Genomic DNA, 21986 nt, shown 5'->3' with positions numbered 1-21986 from the left:
TGGGGAAATGCAGTCCTTTTTGTTGTGTTGTGTATTTACTGCTATTGCTTGGATATTTATCCATATGCAAAAATAATTCACAGAACATTGGTGGGGACAGTTGTGCCCCAGTATATATTACAATATGAACAGCAGTGTGATTATTCACCCTTCTACCTGGATGTTGTTCTACAAATTGGGAGCAGTGGGCTGTTTGCCAGAAAAAAAGTCCTTATTAGAAATTGTAGGGCACCACTGCCGCCTAGTGGCTCATGGCATCAAGAAAGGTTCTGTGGGTGAAGCAACTCCAGTGTTCTGTCTCATAGTGACAGTCTGGTCACACTCTGGTGTACTTATATAGGCAAGTAGCATGACTGTAACTTGCTACGTTGCTTAATGGTGCTACATTTTGCAAGAATCCTAGGAAGTGCTGCTTAACCATAATGGATTGGCCCATACGAAAAGTGGCTCAGATGTGCCATTCTTGGTATACTAAGGTAGAGAGAAATGTTCAGTTCTTTCTTGAGCTATTCGTTTTGGCTTTGAATTATTTTAAGTGCAGTGCTCTAATCCTGTTACCTGTAAACCTACAAGAGTAGGGCTCTTGGCTGCAAAGGACAAGCTTATCAACGTCCTTCCTAGCCAGTGAATTGAATCACTTAGGTCAGGGGTAGTCAACCTGTGGTCCTCCAGATGTCCATGGACTACAATTCCCATGAGCCCCTGCAAGTGTTTGCTGGAGGACCACATGGACATCTGGAGGACCACAGGTTGACTACCCCTGACTTAGGTAGCTTCCATCTGCTGTAGAAACACTTTAGAAAAGCAGCCCTTGGATTGTTTTAAAACGATTCTGGGCTTGTTTTATAAAAATGGCTTCCTTGAAGGTAGGCCCAGTCTTGTTTGTCCCTATTACAGTTCTCTTCCCCCCCCCCCCCCCCCGTGTACAGGTCCTCTTTCAGTCACAACTGTGTTGTTTCTGTGAATTTTATAAAATCCTACTCAAGACATTGTTACAAGCAATAAAAAGAATATCTGTTATACATAAATATACATATCTGAATAAATACAGCCTCTCCAAAGATCAGACAGGAATGGGTGGAGTGAGCTTAAAAATACAGTAACTGAACAATCACAAGCAACTGTCAGATTGTGGGACACACATTTATGTAGAGATAAACTTGGTTCAGGTCCCATTGGGAGAGCTAAAAGGTGACTTCAAGAAGACATTAACAGAGTGTGAAGCTGCAGTCAGGCAGACATGGCAATTGCACATACAAGATTTCACACACCCATCTGTTTGCCTGGTACATGCACTCATTTGTAAATGTGTGTATCCACAACAATCACTCACACATGACAACCGTGTGAATGCACAGATCTACACACACAATCTTCCCACATACGTGAAAATATTTTTCCATTACAGGCACCTGGAATTTCCTATTTACATCTCTGTTTCTGCTAGTAGACTTTCTCCAAGGCCTGATGTTACCAAGACCATCTGCGAACTGGAATCTGCAAAGTAAACAGATGTGAATTTTAACTGAAGCCTGTACACTAGACTAGAAGCACGGGGGTTATAATCAAAGCTTTAAAGGAACCATAAAACTAAGAGAAGTAAGTGGGGACCAGTGAGTAGTTACATTACATACTCACAGAGTGTAATGAGCTTAGACCATGACCACGTAAGAGGTTAGAGGGGGTTTTTTGTGTGGAATTTGTATGTGCTGTTGCCATAGGCAACTCGGTTGCTGCACCATTTATGTGTGACTATACAAAGAACCAGTCTTCCACTGTAACCAAGGAAACAGGTGCTTCAAAATCAAAGAATCAGAACTCCTTTAGGGACATGCTGCCTACTGTTTTGTAATTTATGCATCACCTGTCCTCTTGCCAAAAGATATAACTTAACGAAGGCCCTAGTAATTGGGAATCTTAAGTCTGGATTCAGGGATACCTTGATCAATTACTTCTTATTACTCTTGCTGCATGGAGGCAAGAGTACTTTTCTACCTGATACATAAGATTAAAATACTTTATCAAATAATACATACTTCATGGGAAGACTATTTATTTTAGACTGGGAGCAAGGCCCATTGTATCCAGGAATACAATGGGCGCTAGGCCATTGATGTAGGAGAATGGAGTGGAGTGGTTGTCCTGACATGACTGTTGATGTTACCAGGGGCATGTTGTGATTGTGGTGGCATGAGTGTGATTTAGGGTGTGTGTGTGGGCAGATGGACACCTGGCATGCACAGTGTGTTGTTTCTTGTGGAGTTGGAAGGGCACTCACCGCAATGAATAGCTTCATGGCCACCTGTCTAACCACGGGCTGCCGCCCTGCTCTGCAATGCTGGGACCACCAGAGATCTGACGGCCCCCTGGCTACCCTCCTTCCCATCAGTTGCCTGCCATTGCTGCAAGGCCAGGGTTGCTAGAGCCCACCTGGCCACCTGCCTCTTCGTTGGGGGGCTGCCGCTGCTGTGAGGCTAAATCTGCAGAGGCCTCCTAGACACCTGCCTGCCTATCACTATTTACGCTGCAATTTATATCCCACTGCTCTCAGTAAACTGGCTTGCTGTGGGTCACATTCAAAACCTAAATAAAATATAATATTAATCCATTAAAACACCCATTAAAAACCCCTATGGCGGCGATGGCCAGCTAGTGTGTGTGTGTGGGGGGGAGTCCAGTCTCACACTTTGTTCTTCTCTTGTCCAGGGGGGTATCAGATGATCTTGGGCTGGCCTCAACCACAGACCTGGTGGAAGAGTTCAGTCTTACAGGCTCTGCGGAATGCCAAAAACTCCCGCAGGACCCTCAGCTCATCCCACCAGGTTGGGGCGAGGACTGAAAAAGCCCTGGCCCTGGTCGAGGCCAACTGAACTCCCCTGGGGCCCAGAATCACCAGCAAGTTACTGCCTGCAGAGTGCAAGGCCCTGTGGGGGGCATAGGGCGACAGGTAGTCCCTCAGATATGTGGGTCCCAGACTGCAAAGGGCTTTAAAATTTAAAACCAAAACCTTGAACTGGATCCAGGCCACAACTGGCAGCCAATGCAGCTGTCTCAGCACTGGCTGAATATTGGCCCTCCAAGATGTTCCAGTGAGGACCCTTGCAGCTGCAATCTGCAGTTGTAATTTCCGGCTCAGGGACTAGGGCAGGCGTGCTTAGAGCGAGTTTCAGAAGTCAGTTCTGGAGGTGACTGTCGAATGGATCACTGTGGTCAGGTGCTTGGGAGACAGGTAGGGTGCTAGTAGCCTTGCCTGGTGAAGGTGGAAAACCTCCTGGCAAGGGTACCTTAGTGACCTGTGCCTCCATGGATACAGAGGCATTCAAAGTCACCCCCAGATTCCTGGCCTGGGGCGTGGTGGTCAGTTGCATCCCGGCCAGGATGGGTAGACATGCTTCCTGGTCTGCCTCCTTCCTACCCAACCACAGGTCCTCCCTCTTGGAGGGATTGAGTTTCAGGCGACTCTGCTCTAACCATCCAGCTATGCTTCCAAACATCTGGTGAATGAATCGGGGGGGGGCAGCCGTCTGTCCACGAGGAGATAGAGCAGGGTATCATTAGCATATTGATGACAACCCAGCCAAAAACTCCCTACCAGCTGTGCCAGAGGGCGCATAAAGATGTTAAACCTCAACCATATTTTATATATGTTACAGAAGATATACTTTAAACCCTCAAACCAAAGCAGAATGGTTTTTAAAGCTCTGTTTGTCCAGGCCTGCTCTCTCATTCTTGCTGATTACTATCTTCAACATTAACTGTTCCAAAAAATACCTGGATTTAATTGGGCACAATACACTGATACTAAAGAAAAGGTTTTAGACTGCATCAGGAATGTTTACATCTTTTGAAGAGAGGCGCTAAGGACCTGGCAAACAGAGCACATGTAGGTGATCTGAGGTTCAGTCTGGCATTCTCAGTTAAAGGCAGGGGCAGTCTGAGGCCCTATGCAAGAGTCAAGGATGGCCTCCCCCTCACCTGTTTTATTCCTGCCACCACATATCTCAGTCAGTGTGAATTTTTGATGTGGCATTCGTAAGCGACACACAGTACACTTGGACAGCTGCTTCTGCTGCTGCCGCATGGTCCATAAGTGGAAAGGAGGAGCATGCAATGCACTTGTGCATGTGTGCTGTTTCTCCCCCAATTTATATCTTGGTGTGCTGGCTGGCCAGAAAGTGAGGGCGGTTGGTTGCACCAACCCTTTCTGCTGGCAACAAGGCAGGACTGAACCATGGCAACAGAGCTAAGGGCCTGCAGGATCATCCAGGGCAGCTGTATAGTGATCGGGGGCCCAGCTTTTGTTGTTCGCTGATGCTGTTCAAGTCATGGCACTGCCGCAGAATTAGCAGAGAAGGACAGTGATAGTTGTAAACACACACAGGGCCTGCCTGGGAAAGCTTCCCCACAGTTTAGACTGACAGTTCTTAAATGATTATGGGATCGTGGGGCTCTGTAGGGTTACAATTTGTGACCTTGGATTAACACCTCTGTGCGTGTATACACGCACACACACACACACATACACAAAACCTGAATTATGTCCCCTTAGTGTCCCTTTCCTATTTTCCTCTCCCCCTCAGTGATATCTCTGAGGTCTTACTGCTCTGGCAGATCCAGGAGTTCTTCTCTCTGGCCATTACTTCACGAGTGTCATTCTCCTCCTCTTCCTCACCCTCAGACAGAAGGTCAGATATCTGCTGCTGCAGTTCAGGACTGATGTTGTTCTCTGCTAGGATCAGTGTCCGCAAGGCTGTTGGGTAGTTTTCCACCATGTCTAACAAAATCTGAATAAAACGAGACCCAAAAAGCAGCTGTAGAAGCAGCTCAAAGGCCAGATGAATAAAGGTAAGTACAGAGGGATGCACGTCTGCTTCACACGCTTGAAAGCCTCTGTATCCTCGTGCCTTTAGAATTCCACTTCTAAAGTCATATTGATAAGAGTCAGAGTCCCTCTACTGGCATAAGGTCTTATTGGTAAAAACAAGTATAAATGAAACCAACAGGACAAAGCTTAGGAACATTTCTTTATGACAAACTTAACAGCTCTGCTTGGCTCCACAAAAAAAAATAAAAAAAATCTATGTTCCTATCAACTAACCATGCTTGTGTCACTTATGACCTTTGTTTTCATTTCCCAATAGGTTATGTCTGAAAGTTAGATCCAACACAATGTCCAGTGCAACTTTTGCATCTCTTCATTCCAGCAGGAGTCTGAAATGTTCCTGAATTTCCTTTCCTGTGGGCAAAGGGCCACCTTAGAGGAACAAGAGATGGCCATGCATTTGGGGCTGCCGTGGGAGAGGGGAATCTACAAAAATCAAGCTCTGTGGCAGAAGCCCTTCTGTCTGTGGAAATGCTGTGTGTTTGATCCAATCCAATCAGAAGCAGCACAGGTCTGCTGAGAAACTAGTATACTGACGCATGACCTGGAAGTGGAAATGAAAGCAACAAAGGGCCATGTTCCCCTTACCAAGGCTGATTGGTTGGTCAGTCCTGTTCCTTCCAAGTCCAGAACCTCTAAGGTGCGGCTGGATGCCACAGAAACTGCCAGCATCCCTGCTATCTGGTCACCTAGGGAGCAGAAAGCCAGGAGAAATCAGCAGATCCACAGGCCATGTCCCATACACCCTTTCCAGGCCACAGGATTTGGAGGGCAGCACAGCAGCCAAAGCTCTTCTGGCTAGCTTTTTGCTAGGCCTGATCTCTGTACCTTTAGCCACTTTTCTCATCATTGTTCTTGATTGCAAAGTGTACCTTACTGAGTTTCTACAATGTAAAGGTGCAGTAGTTCTTCCAAAAAACAGGGAGGGACTTAATTTATTTGTCTGCGCTGTTTTTCTCCTGGCTACAAGTTGGTTGAGAAACCACCGGCATGTACACAGAAGGTTTTTCCCTCATTGCAGAGTAAATGGGCAGCTTGATCTTCTAATAGAAAGCAAGGTTTCTGGGCCAGAAGGCACAGCCTCCAGCAGGCCCAAGCCTTGGCACTTCTGATTTCACAAGGTAAGACTTGATAGAGGAGAAGCAGAGCAAAGGAGCACCTCGCCCAGTGAAAGGGCAGATGCAGGTGGGGTCTGCTGAGGAGCTGCTCGTGTTTGTCTCCCTGAGGCAGGATGGGGAGAAGAGAGCTGCCTGGTCTAGTCTCTTTCTCACCAGCTGCCAATTTTGCTCAGGCAGTGCAGCTGCAGAGAGGGCTGGTTTCCATAGCAACCAGTTCGGGAGCTTCTCCTCTCTACTGTATTTTGAAGATGGGGGAAGGAGCACATTGTGGCTACCAAGCTCAGTGACCATGACATGTCCAGGGCTTTGAATGGTAAGGGAAAAGGAAATGTCCAAAACGAAGGCACTACCACATTTGTAAAGAGGAGAAGCTGCTCTCCACTGTGATGGTTTCCACTTGAAGACTCTTTAGTCTTCCAGCAAGTCTCTCTGCCCAACAAGGCTGGCTGGTGAGTCCTGTTAGGACACAGTGGACCCTCATCTCATATTCCTCCATAATCTAGGGCTACGACAAATCCGTTTTATATTTTAAATGATAGGGTTCTGCAGCTGACTATTCTCTGGAGAATCTTTATTAAAAAGTGAAAATTAGGTCCCAGCCAAAGTGCCACCAGCTACACAAGTAAATTCAAGCCGGAGGGACTGATTGAAGGTCAAACTAGATCGTATGATGTCTTCCTGGCCACCAAGAGGATTTTAAAAAGTCACTTTAAAATGCTCTGCAGCTGGCTGAGGTGCTGTTGTCCATTCCATCCCCTCCTCCCCCCCTTATCAAGTGCAAAGTGGCTACTTTTCCCCATGGCACTTCTAAAGGCAGGGGGAAGACAAGCAAGAAGGCTGTGTGCCCAAGAGCCCTGGTGGCATTTTTAAGTAACTTTAAAAGGGGACAGCCTTATGGCAGCCATGCAGATGCCAAAACATCTAGCCTGCCTCTGAGCCCTGCAAACATAATGCCTTCCATGTAAGCCTACTTATTGAGGAGAGTCAGAGCTCCAGGTAAAAGTGGCTTAATCAGTTAAATGTGCAACCTCTGGCATCAATGCAACAAAACCCCATTAGTATATGAAAGGGGGAGGGGAAACCATGTATTTGCATTTCTCTCACCCAGAGGGTTGTAGTCCAAGTTCAACACTCGCACCTGGGAACTGTGAGCCACTGCAATAGCCAGGCGGCCCCATCCTTTTGCTGTGATACCAGGATTGGCACTGAGGGTCAGCTCCTTCAAACCTATGTGTAACAGAGAATCCAAATGAGCCTAGAGGACAGTAGCCACAAGGTCTCCCTCTCCTTCAGCACTGAGCAATGCCAAGCGTGTGTCAGGGGAGCCATCAAGTTGCAGCAGACTTATGGCGACCCCTGTAAGGCTTTCAAGGCATGAGACTAACAGGTGGTTTGCCATTGCCGGCCTCTACACAGCAACCATAGACTTCCTTGATGGTCTCCCATCCAAATAGTGGCCAGGGGTTGGCTCTGATGAGCTTCCAAGATTGGGCTTGTCTGGGCCATCCAGGTCAGGGACAAAGGAAGGAATATAGCCACTCATACCGCCCTGAGCCTTCGGGGAGGGCGGTATATAAATCTAAATAAATAAATAAATTTTGCCCCAGAATCACATGTGGGCTACAAATCCAGAGAGCTAGCTGTGCTTGTCTGCTGCAGCAAATAAAAAGGGGATTTGTGGTGCCTTAAAGGTTAAGAGACTTAATGAACCATATTTCCTGAACTAGAGCCCACTGAGAGCCAGTGTGGCAGGCAGTGGTGAGAGTGTTGGTCTAGAACCTGGGATGCCCAGGTTTGAATCTCTACTTTGCCATGGAAGCTTGCTGAGTGACCTTGGCCCAATCTCTCTCCCTCAGCCTCTCAAGCCTACCTCAGAGAGTGGTGATGGTGAGCATAAAGTGGGGAGAGGAGAACAATGTAGGCCACTTTGGAGCCGCACCAGGGAGAAAGGCAGGATAGCAATGAAGTAAATAAAGCAAATGCAGGTCACACAATCTCTTTCCTTTCATGACCTTTCAATCCACTGTTCACATCACCCACCCATTTTGTGTGTACATATCTACTGGATGAGAATTCTCTTGGTCTGTCTGATGAAGCCCATGAAAGTTTATGCTTCAGTAAAGTTGTTAGCTTTTACTATTGGATTATGTGGATATGGGTTATAATGAGCTTCCAGAAGAGCTAAGGACCCTGCTAGAGTTATCAACTTTCCGAAGGGCCTGCAAGACAGAGCTCTTCTGCCAGGCATATGGTTGAGGCCAGGGCGGGGTTCCAATATTCGATTCGAACTGGGATCCCACCCCATGTCCATCTTGTTATTTTGTTATTGTTTACTGATTGATCTGGCTCCTCACTCCCTCTAGTAAGTCAACAAGGAAATTGGCCCCCTGGCTGGACAAGAAGTTGAGCAGCTAGTGGTTTTTCGCTTGCCCCCATTTAACAGTAATAGTATGTAATGAAGGGAATTATGAGGGTTTTATTGTGTTTTATCTTTTTTTATTGTAAACCACTGTGAGCCCAATTGGGAATGGCAATATAGAAATCTAAGTATAAATAAATAAAAAATAATCACCAGTGTGTATTTTATGCTTGTTCTAAAATGCACTCAACATCAATTTGTTAATCCCTTAACACATTTTGATCACTCTTTAATTCAACTAATCAGGGTGCTTAAAGCACAGAAAAAGATAGAATTATTTTGTTTACAGAATAATGGATTAACCCATATTTTATTCCTGAATGAATTAAACACAATTATAAAGACATAAGCATTAAAAACAAAAGAAATTAATTCAACAGGTTATAGCAGCAGAAGTGACCTAAACATTTTGGTGGCCAGAAAACCGTGTCTACATGGGGTGGTAAAAACAAAACAAAACAATTGACAGGGTTGTAAATCTGCTACCTGAGCCATCTTCCTCACTTCAAATAAAGTGAATAAATAATGGTTAGGATTGGCCATTTACAGTCCAGTCTTTTAAGCACCTTGACAATGTGAACAAAAAGAAAGATTATTCTTATGAACCTTCTGAATGTGATATGTTTTCTATCATAACCTTTTGTCCAGCTCTGACAATCTTGGAAACTGCTGCAGTTTGGTTTGTACATTACATTTGCCTTTTTGCAAACTGGGACTGACTGTGAAGACAGGAGTGCTGGGTGAATGGACCCTAAGACAGCCATAGTATGTAGGGAGAACACATAATGCTGAATAACCTCACCCACCACTATAGGAATGGTAGAATGTTTGTGTGGTCAGTGGACAGATGATTTTCTGATGGAATACTGGCTGGTGACATTTGTCCATACTGAACAGCCCTTTCTCATGTGGATGCTCACCTGTCAATAGTATGGAAATAAGAGGAATGAATGCCAACCTACAGACAAAAGAAACACAAGGAACAAGAGGAAAGCCTCTATGAGAAAAGAGGATGACTAGACAGGAGTAGGCAGAAGGGCACAATGTTTCTTCTAAGCAGATGGTCTTCATGCAAAAACCTGAAGTCTCAAGCTGGACAGAACATACACACTTTTTTAGATCTTGCAGTTCTAGTGGGATGTGAATTTAAAATAGGAAGTAAATAAATAATGGGAAAGGATGAGAGCTATATCAAATATGAACTCCCCCATGGCCAAAAGCTAGCCATGAATTAATTGGAGGGCATCAAGGCACAATTGTAGGTAAAATAGTTTTTGGAAGATGCATTCTGTATGTTCAGTCTGAGTGTCTGAGCTCCAAAACACTTTTCTCCAATATCCATTCAAAACACATTTGCCTTTTACTGCACACAGGAGTAATTCCTTCAGCAAAAGAACATGCAGCATTACTCCTGAGCAGCTCCGATGACTGGCAAAACCACAAAGGGTATTTGGGACAGAGTAGATTGTACTGCAGACTTGCTTGTCTATTCTATCACAGTATCTATAAACTGCAAAAATCTAAATTATTACTAATCCCAGGGTTGCTATACTGAGCAGGCAATGACAAATTAACTCTGTCCCTTAACGTGAGAACCATATGGGGATCAGGCAGCTGCAATTTAATGGCACTTTTCACCATGCTGTGTTTGGTGAATTCTATAATCAGGCTAGGCATAATTCTCTTGTCAGTAAATTTGAAATCTCATTCTTCACTCGGTCTGTGCTCCCCACTCTAAGCCTATTGAAACAAATGGTGTTAAACTGGAGTGACTCTGCACTGAATTGCACAATGGAAGTCCCAGACCTCAGCCAACAGAACAGCCTCACTAGGGTGACACAGTTTCTGCTAAGGAAGAGGACTGTCTGGTCTAAACAAAGGTTTGAGGTGCCTAAGAAGTCCAGAGCCACCTCCACACTCACTCTCCTACTTACCGGACTTGGCACCATCCGGAGGGAGAAGCCCACAGATCAAGTTGATACCTTCATCACCAAGCATGCAGTCCCCCAAATCCAAGGCCACCAGTGAGGGATGAGTGGAGAGTGCTGGGTTGAGGAGAGCCAGGCCAGCATCTGTCAGGGGACTCCCGTGGAGGCTATGTGGACAGAAATATCAGGCGTTACAAAGTGCGGCCCTTAGGGTCAGGTTGCTGCTGAGATCATCCAGCTTAAACCAGACACAGGAAATGGGATGAAGAAGATACAATATGATTAATACCAGGCTAAATTGGAGCAAAATTACATTTGAATGAAGACTCCTTGAAGCAGCGGGGTAAACCACAGAGAGAAAGGAATTTATACCATGTTAAAATAGGACTTGGGCTGGGAAGGTGAAATCAGGCAGATTCTGCCTCTCTTTGGGGATAAAACAGTGCAGTTCAGAAGCTGAGCCACAGCAAAAAGAAATGTCCTTTGTCTGTTTATTGGGATAAGAGAAAATTACATGTCCCATGGCACTTCAAAGACTAACACATATAGTATGTCAAAACTTTCATGATGAGCCAAAGCCCATTTAATAACACACACATAAACATATCTACCAGAAATATTCTCCTTGGCAGGTTCTGGACTGCAAAGCTGAGACTATACTGTCTCTCTTGCTTTTGCTACAGGAAGCTAAGACGGTTCAGAAGCTGCCTCAGATATATAGCCATCCCCTCACCTCCAACCTGAAACTGCAAATATCATGGATCTAGTTTTCTCTCATAAGTAGTAGAATCCATGGAGTAGTGGAGGCAGAATTTTCATAGCATTTGATTTAAACTGTCCTCTGCCATCAAAACATTTTTGAAACAAATTTAAGATTACCTGTTTGAACTGACATATCATAACTGACGACAAAGATCAGAATGATTTCTTCACATCACAGGACACACATCCTCAAGCTCTCATCACAGTTTAGTTATCCTTCCCACAACAGGGAGAGGCTGCTTTCCCCTCGGTCTGCCTGATATGTAAGGTAGGCATGTAAGCAATTAACAGCTTCCTATTTGATCAGAAGGAGATTTATGGTATATTAGTCAATACTGATCAGCAGTTTACTTATTTGGGGTGAATTATGCTACAATCAGTCTCAATTGTTTGGATAAGAAGCCCCATGTTTCAAACCCTTTTAAGCCCTTTTGGGTAAGGGTGAGAGAAAATGACACTGAGTCTAACTATGTGTGCAAAGCTGGTGATTCCAAGGTGTTTATGAGGGTAAGTGAACAGTGGGGAGTTCACTAGCGGAGCTCTGGTACCTACTAAGGGGAGTAACTACTCACAACAAAGACTGAACTGAGCGATTGGTCTTCAGGGCCTCCGCCAGTTGCTTGACCCGGTTGATGTTCGAGACAATGCCCAAGTTAAGATTGAGTTGTGCCAAGGAGTGGGATTCAGCTACCCCCCTGCAAATGCGACCGAAATCTCGGTCAGAAAGCTGGCAGCCCCGGAGTGAAAGCAGTTTGATGGAGTTCTCCTGCAGGCTTTCACAGATATCCCGAATCTCAGCACTTGATAAAGTCTCCCCAGAGATCTGGATAGATCCTGGCAGCATATTTCTAAGGGAGCTAATACTCAGCAGCTAAATTGAAGGAGTCCAGCTCTGAGTCCAGCTCTGTGCAGGTAACAGCTGTGCAAGCCAAGGCACAGCTGGGGTTCCTTCGCAATCCCGATGGGCAGAGGTGAGAACAGAAGGGAAGCAGTCCAGTGCCAGGAAAGCTGGAGGGCTTGGTTTAAATAAGCGCTATTCGGATCAACCCCCAAAGATACCATGCGATTCCAATAGGTGCTCCTTAGGGCCGCTTTCGGGACTGCACCAGCCGAGGAAAGTCAATCCTGCGAGAATCCAGCCTGACCCGTGCAGAGAACGACTGGCTCCAGACGGCCCGCTGCCAAGGCCAGAACCGGGGGGGGGGGCGTTATAGAGGGACCCCCAAACACCGCGAGGCAGAAACGCAACTCCGGCGCCGACGCCCGCTCCCTTCCGGGCAGGGAGGCGGGCAGTCAGGCGGGCGAAGGCGCCCACGAGGACCGGCAGGGCTCCGCCGGGGAAGGGGGGTGGGGCGCGGGCGGACCCTCCGTCCTCAGTTCCGTGTCGGCATCTCCCCCCTTCCCCGGCGCGCTTCTGCTGCACCTGCTCCGGCCGCGTCCCCGTCGGAGGGCTTGCCCGGGCCCCGACCCGCCGCGACAGCTGCAGGCGCCGAGCCGCGCCTCTCCCTACTGGCCCCGCGGCTCCCTCCGCAGCAGCCGCAGCCGCAGCCGCAGCGCCCAGTGCATGGTGCCGGCGGCGGGACGGAGTCGGCAGCGCCACTGCGGGGCTCCGGGCTGCGCCGTCTCCGCCTTCCTCTGCGCTCGGGAGGCAGGGAGGATCCGGCTTTGTTTGGCGCTGCGCCCGTTCCTATGGCTACGGCCCGGCACTGCAGCCTCCGCCTCCCGACCGCCGGGCCACGCGGCTGCCGCCTCCCCACAAGCCTGGGGCGCGCTGCCCTGCCTGCCCCCTGGCGGGAGCCGAGCGGCCGCTTCGAGGCTGCCTGTGCCACCTGGCAAAGATGCCCCTTTTGGACAGAAGAATGGCGAGGGAGCGACATTTAGGCCCCAAGGCACCTAGAAATGAGGCGGCCGGGGCTTAGAGCCACGAGGTATGTTGAAGATCACCGTTTACCCCTGAAATATGAGACATTAATCACAATAAATTGAACATCATTCTTTCCCCCGCTCTTCATTGCATCTGTAACAACCCCACTGGATTTTCTCCGGGAGGTATTGATACCGTTTTGAAAGCTTATTTCTCTTTAGCCATGGCTGTTTAACTACAACTCTGCAAGCCATTTATACTTAGAGCAAAACAACTGTCCACAGCCACAGTGGTAGTAGGCCATGAGGAATCACTGACAAGCAGGAATGACTGGCAGTTTTTCTCCTCAACCCAAATATATCTGTCTATACCCTCCCCGGATTTTCTTTCTCTCCGTTCCCCTTTACTTGACATTCAGCTTCTCTCATACTTCATACCTCCCATACAGCAGTTCATCAGGTAAGACATTTGGAAATTTCTTATTCGCAATTTTTCTGTATGTTTGCAGTTGGCTCTGTTTCAGTGTTTTCATCCCACCTCAAAACCTTTCAGGGACCTCTAATACCATTAACCTATGCACATATCTGGGAATTTATGTGTGAAGACTACCCATGTGGAATAATTGTGCTATGTTATGCCGAGCTTCTTTTGATGCATACACCACCACATTTCTCTGCCTGAAATGGTAGAGTTGGTCTCAGAGATTGCATTGAAGACTAGAAGAATAGTTATATGCCGCTTTTCCCTACCCGAAGGAGTCTCAAAGCGGTTTACAATCACCTTCACTTTCCTCTCCCCACAACAGACACCCTGTGGGGTGGGTGAGGCTGAGAGAGCGCTGATATCACTGCTCGGTCAGAACAGTTTTATCAGTGGTGTGGCGAGCCCAAGGTCACCCAGCTGGTTGCATGTGGGGGAGCATGGAATCAATCCCAGCTGGCCAGTTTAGAAGTCAGCACTCCTGGCTCTTGGTGTCCTAGGTTGGTTGCTTTAGGGGACTTCAGTATACATACTGAGGCAACTTTGCTGGGAATGGTCCAGGACTTCATGGTCTCCATGACAAATATTGACCCATCTCAGGTAATAGGCCCCACACACTTTGGGCAGGAACAAGGGGGGACTGAAGGTGAGGGGGGACAGTTATTGGAAATTATCCTCTTGTTATAGAAATATCACTACCTACTGGGATTTAGATGTATAGGGATACAAAGACTCTGCAGGGGAGGGGGAATAGAATAATACAATCTGCCATGACAGCCTGCTGGATGCCACTTGTTTTCAGTGGCACTGGAGTATTTTTTTATGTTGATATAGTTGGTGTTCCTGTCAATTCCCTGGTTGAACTGTGGAATGAGGAAATGACCTGGACAACTGGCATAAGCACTTCTAGGCACCCTTTGTCAGGCCTAAGAGCCCCAGCAGCGTCTTGGTCTACTGAAGGCCTGAAGACGATGAAAAGACAAGTGGAGTGGAGCACTGGAGAAAGATTCATGACCAATTCAACAAGGCACAGGCCAGAGTCCATTTTACAGCTGTTATGGCTACAAAGGAAATGGGACTGAGGTGGCCTTGGTTGCCCAGATGCTGAGAGATGGACAGGGGAGTGTGATTCTGCTGAGTTCCTTGGGTCTCTCAGTGGCTTTCAGTACCATCTGTCACGGTATCCTTCAGGATGGTCTTCGGGAGTTGGGACTGGGAGACTCATAGAACCCACTGCAGGGATCTAATCTAAGCATTTAGATTAGAACATGGCAATGAACTCTGTGATGGAAAGATGTCAAAAAAGCTGTGATGACTGTCAGCCACTCAAGGAGACCTCGTATACCCAGTGTAGTCAGTGGGCTGCTTGCTGATTTAGATTAGATCACAGCAAAGGGCTCTATGTGGAGCTACCCTTGAAGACTGGGCTGCAGCTAGTTAGTACAGAATGCTGCTGCTGGCGTGTTGGAGTGGGTCATAGGGACCATGTGACTTGCCTTTTCCAATGTACACTGGCTCCCTACTTGTTTCCAGACCCAATTCCAGGTGTCTTTAAAGATCAAAACGGATTGGGAAAGCAAAGTTGAATGATTACCTACCTTAACCAATCTATTTAACCATTCTGGCCATCTTCAGATATCTATAGACAGACTCAAGGCGGATCATATTTTAAACATTTCTCATCTTTTTACAAACCTAGAGGATTCCCCAGGTTTGCAGAACTATCTGCTTTCTGTCAGTGTGTCTCTGATCTGTGGAGTTAAGCATCCACAGATGAGCCCATACTTGACCATGAGAATATAAGTTGCCCATTGCATATGGTTAAAACTGGGTCATCAAATAAGGGGCACTAGCAGTCACCAGAAACAGCAAGTGCTCTGACCCACTTGATTTCGCTTTTTTGCAGATGCTCAGAGGAAGAAAGAATAAAAAACAAGTCAGGAAACCAAAGAGCTTCACCCTTGGCAGAAAGTTCAGCATATGCCAGGAAGCTTAACAATATGCTCAGTGATGCAGACTCTGCCCCGAGGAATCTGAGATCTGAACAAACCAAGCGATGATTCTTTTTCCTCTGCTAGAGGGTTGCAGCTGGCATTAAGGAACAGCCCTGGCAGGCAAGATCTTTTTTCCCCTTTTACAAATCAGCTTTGCTTTCTTCAGCAAGCACATTGTGCTGGGGTTCCTCGGCTGTAGCTCTGTAAGATTAATTAAATACAAGGGAACAGAATGTAAGCTCCTACCATTATCCTGTTCTTGCTGGGCAGTAGATTATAACATGCAATGGAATAATGCAAGGGTCAAGGAGCTTTGTACCAAGGAGAAAAAGGAAGACCAGAGATTATGATTAGAATTTAGTCTGCAATGAGTGATGGGAAATACCACTGGGAATGAATGGTGATAGGAAATTAGGTAATAAACATGTAAGTAGGCAGCTTTCCACATACAACTAATCTGCTAAAGCAAAGGGAGCAAGCAATTTGACCCTAGAACTCGGGGGAAATAAACAAACCTTTGAACCTTAGCTTCAGTATTGATAGAAGAGATGGAGAACTAACAGCAACTCATTTTACTCTTCAACATTCACAAATGATGACCTGAGGGAAGGCTTGTGTTTCTTCCAAGGCAGCACAGTAATCAGGAGGTGCATGGCATGAAGCCAGAAAAAGAATACAGGGTCAGATAACAACCCAGACGCTTTGCCAATATGATCTGTGGCAACGGATGGCAAACACAGGCAGATAATATGAAACCTTCCAAAAGTGGAATAGATCAGCTTGACTTTTAGCAAGGGAACAATCATGTTAGGTAGCTTTCATAATATTTAAAAGCATTTAGGGCAGCATCTAGTAGAGAACAGAATTATAGGTTATCATTTCTATATAAATGCTTGAAGCCTTAGCCTCCATATGATTCAGTCATAAATTTGTACAGAATAAAGTGGTCATATTTTCACATTAAAATGTGACCTAAAGCAGTGGTCCCCAACCTTTTTATCACTGGGGACCGGTCAATGCTTGACAATTTTACTGAGGCCTGGGAGGGATAGTCTTTTGCCAAGGGACATCGCCACTGCCTGAGCCCCTGCTCCACTTGCTTTCCCGCCAGCACCCCTGAATTCCCGCTGCCCTCTGGGGGGTACTGCCAGCAGCAGCTGCAGTGCCACGCCAAGGGGGAGCCCCAGCCATGGCGGCCGCCGGAGAGCACCAAAGGTGAGCCAGTGGCAGGGCAGCCCCCGAGGCAGCAGCCAGGGAGGAGGAAGAGGAGGAGCCGCAGCCCGGTACCGACTGATCCACGGACTGGGACCGGTCTCTGGACCAGGGGTTGGGGACCACTGACCTAAAGGAATGATTCTGCTTCTTTTTTGTGTACAAATGTTCAGAATTAGTTGCAGTTTTCAATTAAATTCTCTTCCATTAGATAGGCTATTATTAGACAGTATAGTGCTGGAAAGGGGACTCTAGGGATGCTTCCAGGCTCCATTAAGAGCTCTTCATTACAACTTGGCAGGCAACTGTAGGCATCTTCTTCTTCCTTCGCTATACATTAACAAAACAATGACATCCCCATCAGGCCTAGGACTTAAAGGTCTTTAAATGAATTTCAATGGTGAAAAAGGTAAAGTTCTGCATTTAGGTAGGAAAAATAAAACGCATCACTATAGAATGTGGGAGACCTGTCTTGGCAGTAGTACGTGTGAAAAGGAGTCTTAGTAGACCATACACTGAATGTGAGCCAGCAGTGTGACTCAGTGGCTAAAAAGGCAAATGGGATTTGGGACTATCAAAAGAAGTAGTGTCCAGACCACATGGGATGATGGTACCACTTTACTTTCCTCTGGTTAGACCTCGCTTAGAGTACTGTGTTTAGTTTGGGCATAACAATTGAAGACTAATTTAGACAAGCTGCAGCAAGTCCAGAGGAGGGCAACAAAAACAGTGAGGGATTTGGAGACTAAATTGTATAAGCAAAGGTTGAAGGAGCTTGGTCTGTTTAGTCTGGAGAGAAGATGACCAATAGGTGATACGATAGCCATCAAGTACTTGAAGGGCTGTCACATAGAGCAGCGGTCCGTAACCTTTCTCAGGCCGCGGACCGCTGCGCCGGGGTGTGGGGAGAGGTCGACCCAGGCCCCGTGCACGCGCGGCAGCCCTGGTGCAAGTGCTGCGCAGGCGTGGACTTGCCGCACGTGCATGTTTGTGCCCCCGCTGGACGCAAGTGCGCATGCGCTGCCAGCATGCCAGGGGCCGTGGCTCCCTCTCCCCGCCCCTCCAGGCCGCAAGGAAATCGGCCGCCAAAGCGGCCAATTAGCTTGCGGCCCAGCAAGCTTCTCTTCCCGCCCCCTCCCAAAGCTTTGGCAGCTGATTTGCTCACGGCCTGGCAAGCTTCTCGCTGGGGGGGCGGGAAGAGGGGGCCGTGGCCTAGCACCGGGCTGCGGCCCGGGGGTTGGGGACCACTGACATAGAGGATGAAGCCAAGTTGTTCTCTTGCCCCAGAGGGATGGACCAGAACCAATGGGATGAAATTAATTCAAAAGAAATTCTGTCTAAACATCTGGAAGAAGTTTCTGATACAGCAATTCCTCAGTGGAACAGGCTTCCTTGGGAGTTCTCCTTCTTTGGACATTTTTAAGCAGGGGCTGGATAGCCATCTGACAGAAATGCCGATTCTGTGAACTTAGGTAGATTGTAAATGATTGGGCAGAAGGGATTGTGTCTGAGTTGGCTCTTGTTGCCCAGGGAAATGATGATCACAACTTTGGAGTCAGAAGGAGAATTTCCTTCAGACCAGACTGACTAGTGATTGTTTTCTTCGGGGGGGGGGGGCATCGTCTGGACATAGATTTGAGGACACTGTGGGTGGGCAGGTAGTTGTGAATTTCCGGCATAGTACAGGTGGTTGGACTAGATGGCCCTGGAGGCCCTTCCAACTCCATGATTCTAACTTCTCCAATCCTGTTACCAGACTGCTTAGGGAACTGTGCTTATCCTCATTAATGTGAGTGGACATGAGCTAGAAAATGATAGCTGATAAGAACGTAACTGCTTTCATCTGAAGAGCTCCCTTGTGTGAGCAGAAGGGACTTCCTTTTGCTCAGTATTCGCCTCCCCCACTAGCTACAGCCTATTATAATTCACTACTTAACACTTGGCAAAGTTCCCCCACCTCTCCACATCCTAGACCCCACAAGGGAATACAGCAGGAAGGATACAGCTTGTGTCAGTAGAATCCCACCTATGGTTCTTTAGATTTCAACCTCTGTCAATGTTTCAGTAAGATAACTGAATGTAAGCTGTGAAGGGAATAAAAATGGAATTGAGTAGATACGGTGTTAATTTGGACAAAAGGCAAGAGGATACTGGGTCTTAAAAAAGTTTACAGTAAGATTTCTCTACACTGTTTTAAAAGATCTGATTTATGAAGGCACTCGTATGCTTACGTTTTGTGTTGGAACCTGTTCCGAGTCCTCAGGATAGGGTGGGGCAAAATCTCATCAATTATGAGGTACTTTCTATTGGCACAATAGTAACTTTTCATGAGCAATTTCTTCCCCTTTATCAGGTTTTAGGTACATATGTTCAACTGGCACACCCAAGTCTCATGATACAACCTGTATCTCTGCCTCTGTGGAAAATCCTACGCTGTGAATAGCTGGTATCTGCCACATATAGAAATAACCATTTTTGTACTTTTGTGCCCTAATATAGTTTACCATACTTCTTGCGTGAAGTAAAAATACTGAGGCCACGATGATTGGAAGCTTCTTGGTAGAACCACCTTTATATACCATTGTTTTCTGTTGGTTCTAAGTAGGGCGATAGGAGTTATTCCACAAGAGAGCTGTTTTTTATATATCCTGCTTTTCACTAAACAAAGAAGTCCCAAAGGACCTTACTAAAGCAGTTTACATTTTCCTTCCTCTCCCCATCAGACTTCCTGTGAGGTAGGTGGGGCTGAGAGAGCTCTCAAGGAACTGTGACTGGCCAAGGTCACCCAGCTGGCTTCAGGTGAAAGGAGTGGGGAATCAAACCCAGTTCTCCAGATTACAGTCCGCTGCTCTGAACCACTCCACCACACTGGCTTTCGCTCCTCCCACCTCTTAGCCTCTTTCATTATATAGCAATATTCATTGTATGTAGGTGACTATTACTATACATCTGCATAACCCATACAAAGCTTCAACTAGTAATAATTGTTCTAATCTTTAAACCGCCCGTGGCGCCACGGGCGCTACGGACTATATAATTCGGTAAGGGGGGTAGAGGTGGGATTAGTCCGTGATGAGGAAGGGTCCGGATTGGACCCTTCCTCACGACAGACAATCGGAGGGACCAATCGGCAGGCGCGAAGCGCCTGCCGATTGGTACCTCCGATTCCCAGCTCCAGGAACTGCGAGCCGCGCACAGCGCGGCTCGCAGTTCCTCCTGGCCTGATGCGGCGAGAGGCGCAAAGCGCCTCTCACCGCGTCAGCCCGCCGCCAACAAGACAAGCTTGCCGCCGCCGCCGCCCAGCCCGCCGCCGCCCAGCCCGCCGCCGCCGACTGAGGTCAGGACCTAGCGCCCGCTGCATTCCCCTGCAGCGGGCTTGATTACTAGTGGTGTAATATTTTTGCTGGATTTGTCGACTTTTATAACACTGAATCCTAGTAACTCTTCTGAAAGTATTGTTATCTTACTTCACAAAGATCTACATGCTGTAGGCCAGTGGTAAAAGTATTTTATTTTTCCCGGTATCTAAACTATCCTTATTAAATAAATGCTAATTTGTCTCTTTTATACTCCTTGTTAAAAGTTGCTAACTTACTAAAAGAAAACTAGATCATGGTGGAAAGTGCTTTGTGTTCTAACAGCAGTAGATACATGCTGAATACAAAGGAGTGACCTCATTAACAATCACACGGCAAAACCAGTGACAGACAAACCTACAGGTTACAATTTTCTTTTTAGGTCAGGTATGGTAGGGATTTCAAACGTGGTAAGCTGAGCTTCTTACAACTCAGCAAACATGTAGGTTCTACTCGGGTAGGATCAGTTATTTCCAGTATCCTGCATTATTAAATAACAGAATTCCAAAACAAGCCCCTAATTTTACACTGTAACCAATATTTACAATCCTAGATTGTGGGAATTAAACCAATTTTGACAAGGTTCCTGCAATTGGACCCACATCAACAGCTTTGCATCAAACTCTGTTAAGGGGAGAATGCAGGAGCCAGGAGTTTGTCCCTGATCTAAATTTGCCTTGACTTCTGACTTCAGTCTACCACATACTGAAGACAACAGACTAATGGAGAAATGCCATTCTCAATGTGCAAGATTATGTAGTGGTATGTAACTTAGAAATAATAAGCATGATTAACTCACACTATACAGAATGCAGAAAAGTTGTCATAAGCTAACAAGAAAGGAAAGTAATTGGTTAATATTTTTGGCTCAGCAAAAGCTGAATGTTCCTTTGGGAGGAAAATTGTAACTGAGATTTTTACAGCTTTGTTTAGATTTTTAAACCGTAGGTGTAGAACAGCACAGATCTATCTGCTTTTCTAGGTTTGTGATCTGGACTCAATGGAACATCCATTTAATTTAATTCTTCCACTGCCAAAAGAAGAGTACAAGTATATAGACTGAAGAGACAAGAGCAAGTACAAAGGGTGCAGGGAGCAAATCCCAGGTAAATATGCATGGGCCAGGAGAATGGCTCTACCAAGCACGACTGGGTTGAAGCCAGATAAAGGTGACTCCTCTGAAATGAGCTCAAGAGCACGCAGCCATCATTTCCAAAAGGAGATCTGCAGATAAAACCAAGTCCTGCTTCTGTTACTTTGTCCCCTTTCCCTGGGTAACAGCAGCAGAATGTACAACCTATGTAGAGGCCAGAGTCTGTAAGGCTACAAGGTCAGTGCAGCTGTTTTGGTTGTTGTGTTCAGTACAGCAGAGGAAACAGCAGGAATGTCTCTGGCAACTCTCTGAAAGGGAGGGATGTTGGGTCCTTCCAATGTGTCCAAGATGCCTGTGAGTGAGAGGAGCAACATGACAAGTTAAATCCAAGCCTTCAGTATACCCACATCATTGCATGTCATATTTCATCTAGTTGCTCTGATCCCCTGCCATCCCAGAACTGATATGGACTTGTTTTCTATGCACATGCATTTTACCCTCCAGGAATTGTAGGTGTGGGTGGGGTCAAAATTATTTTTCTTAATATTGTTAAAGGAAGGGTGGCATCAAGATATAACCGTGAAGATGTCTTGAACCACAGCATAGCTAGGCTTTGAGATTTGGTTAGCAGATTACATTAGAACAGTGCTTAAAGGAATGGCTATAAGGATACAAATCAATCTTACTCTGTAAGTGCTATGGTAATAGCCAAGACAAGGGATAGGGTGATACTTCAGTTGATTCAGACTAAAGCTTGAATCTTTTTAAGGAGGTACAAGACTGGGAGCGGCCAACATGTCAACAGTGACAGATCAAAAGATATGAAAGCTGTATTACCCCCTTCCTCTATAAGTGTCAGCAGAATATGCAAAAAAGAC

General features: G+C 46.5%; 2 protein-coding genes and 1 long non-coding RNA gene across 6 annotated transcripts in view; 1 reads left to right on the top strand and 2 right to left on the bottom strand.

Moving 5' to 3' along the window:
• Positions 1 to 952: 952 nt before the first annotated feature.
• On the bottom strand, positions 953 to 12317 carry LRRC73 (leucine rich repeat containing 73). 3 transcript variants are annotated; one of them, XM_077342911.1, is made up of 7 exons: positions 11682 to 12317; positions 10354 to 10514; positions 9226 to 9339; positions 7105 to 7227; positions 5471 to 5571; positions 4601 to 4784; positions 953 to 1497 (listed from the first exon to the last, which is right to left on the bottom strand). In XM_077342911.1, the coding sequence occupies exons 1-7, from the start codon at positions 11951 to 11953 to the stop codon at positions 1427 to 1429; spliced, it is 1026 nt and encodes a 341-aa protein (XP_077199026.1). In that variant the 5' UTR covers positions 11954 to 12317; the 3' UTR covers positions 953 to 1426. The 3 variants fall into 3 exon arrangements, with proteins under 3 accessions (XP_077199026.1, XP_077199036.1, XP_077199044.1); XM_077342921.1 differs by lacking the exon at positions 9226 to 9339; XM_077342929.1 differs by lacking the exons at positions 953 to 1497; positions 5471 to 5571 and having other exon boundaries at positions 4648 to 4784.
• A 486-nt stretch (positions 12318 to 12803) lies between these two features.
• LOC143840036 (uncharacterized) overlaps positions 12804 to 21986 on the top strand; it is an 11626-nt gene continuing 2443 nt past the window's right edge. Inside the window, exons 1-2 of one of the 2 annotated variants that reach the window (XR_013231980.1) lie at positions 12804 to 13037; positions 15360 to 15685. This is a non-coding gene — a long non-coding RNA (uncharacterized LOC143840036). Of the gene's footprint in view, positions 13038 to 15359; positions 15686 to 21986 lie in introns of those variants that run through there. The other variant, XR_013231982.1, reaches the window with a different exon arrangement.
• The window catches only part of YIPF3 (Yip1 domain family member 3), a 24075-nt gene continuing 22239 nt past the window's right edge, over positions 20151 to 21986 (bottom strand). Inside the window, exon 9 of the mRNA XM_077342898.1 lies at positions 20151 to 21460. Within this exon, the coding sequence (XP_077199013.1) occupies positions 21339 to 21460 (122 nt within the window). The 3' untranslated portion in view covers positions 20151 to 21338. The remainder of the gene's footprint in view (positions 21461 to 21986) is intronic.

Source organism: Paroedura picta, chromosome 1, assembly GCF_049243985.1.
Source record: "Paroedura picta isolate Pp20150507F chromosome 1, Ppicta_v3.0, whole genome shotgun sequence".
In the NCBI taxonomy this organism is placed as follows: Eukaryota; Metazoa; Chordata; class Lepidosauria; order Squamata; family Gekkonidae; genus Paroedura; species Paroedura picta.
Note: the sequence above shows the minus strand (reverse complement) of the source record. Positions and strands in the feature narration are given on the sequence as shown.

Coding starts and splice junctions, on each gene's coding strand:
- LRRC73 (XM_077342911.1), bottom strand. CDS start 11,953: ATGCTGCCAGGATCTATCCAGATCTCTGGGGAGACTTTATCAAGTGCT. Junction 9,340..10,353: donor TCCGGATGGTGCCAAGTCCG/GTAAGTAGGAGA, acceptor TACTATTGACAG/GTGAGCATCCACATGAGAAA. Junction 5,572..7,104: donor CTTGGACTACAACCCTCTGG/GTGAGAGAAATG, acceptor TCTGCTCCCTAG/GTGACCAGATAGCAGGGATG.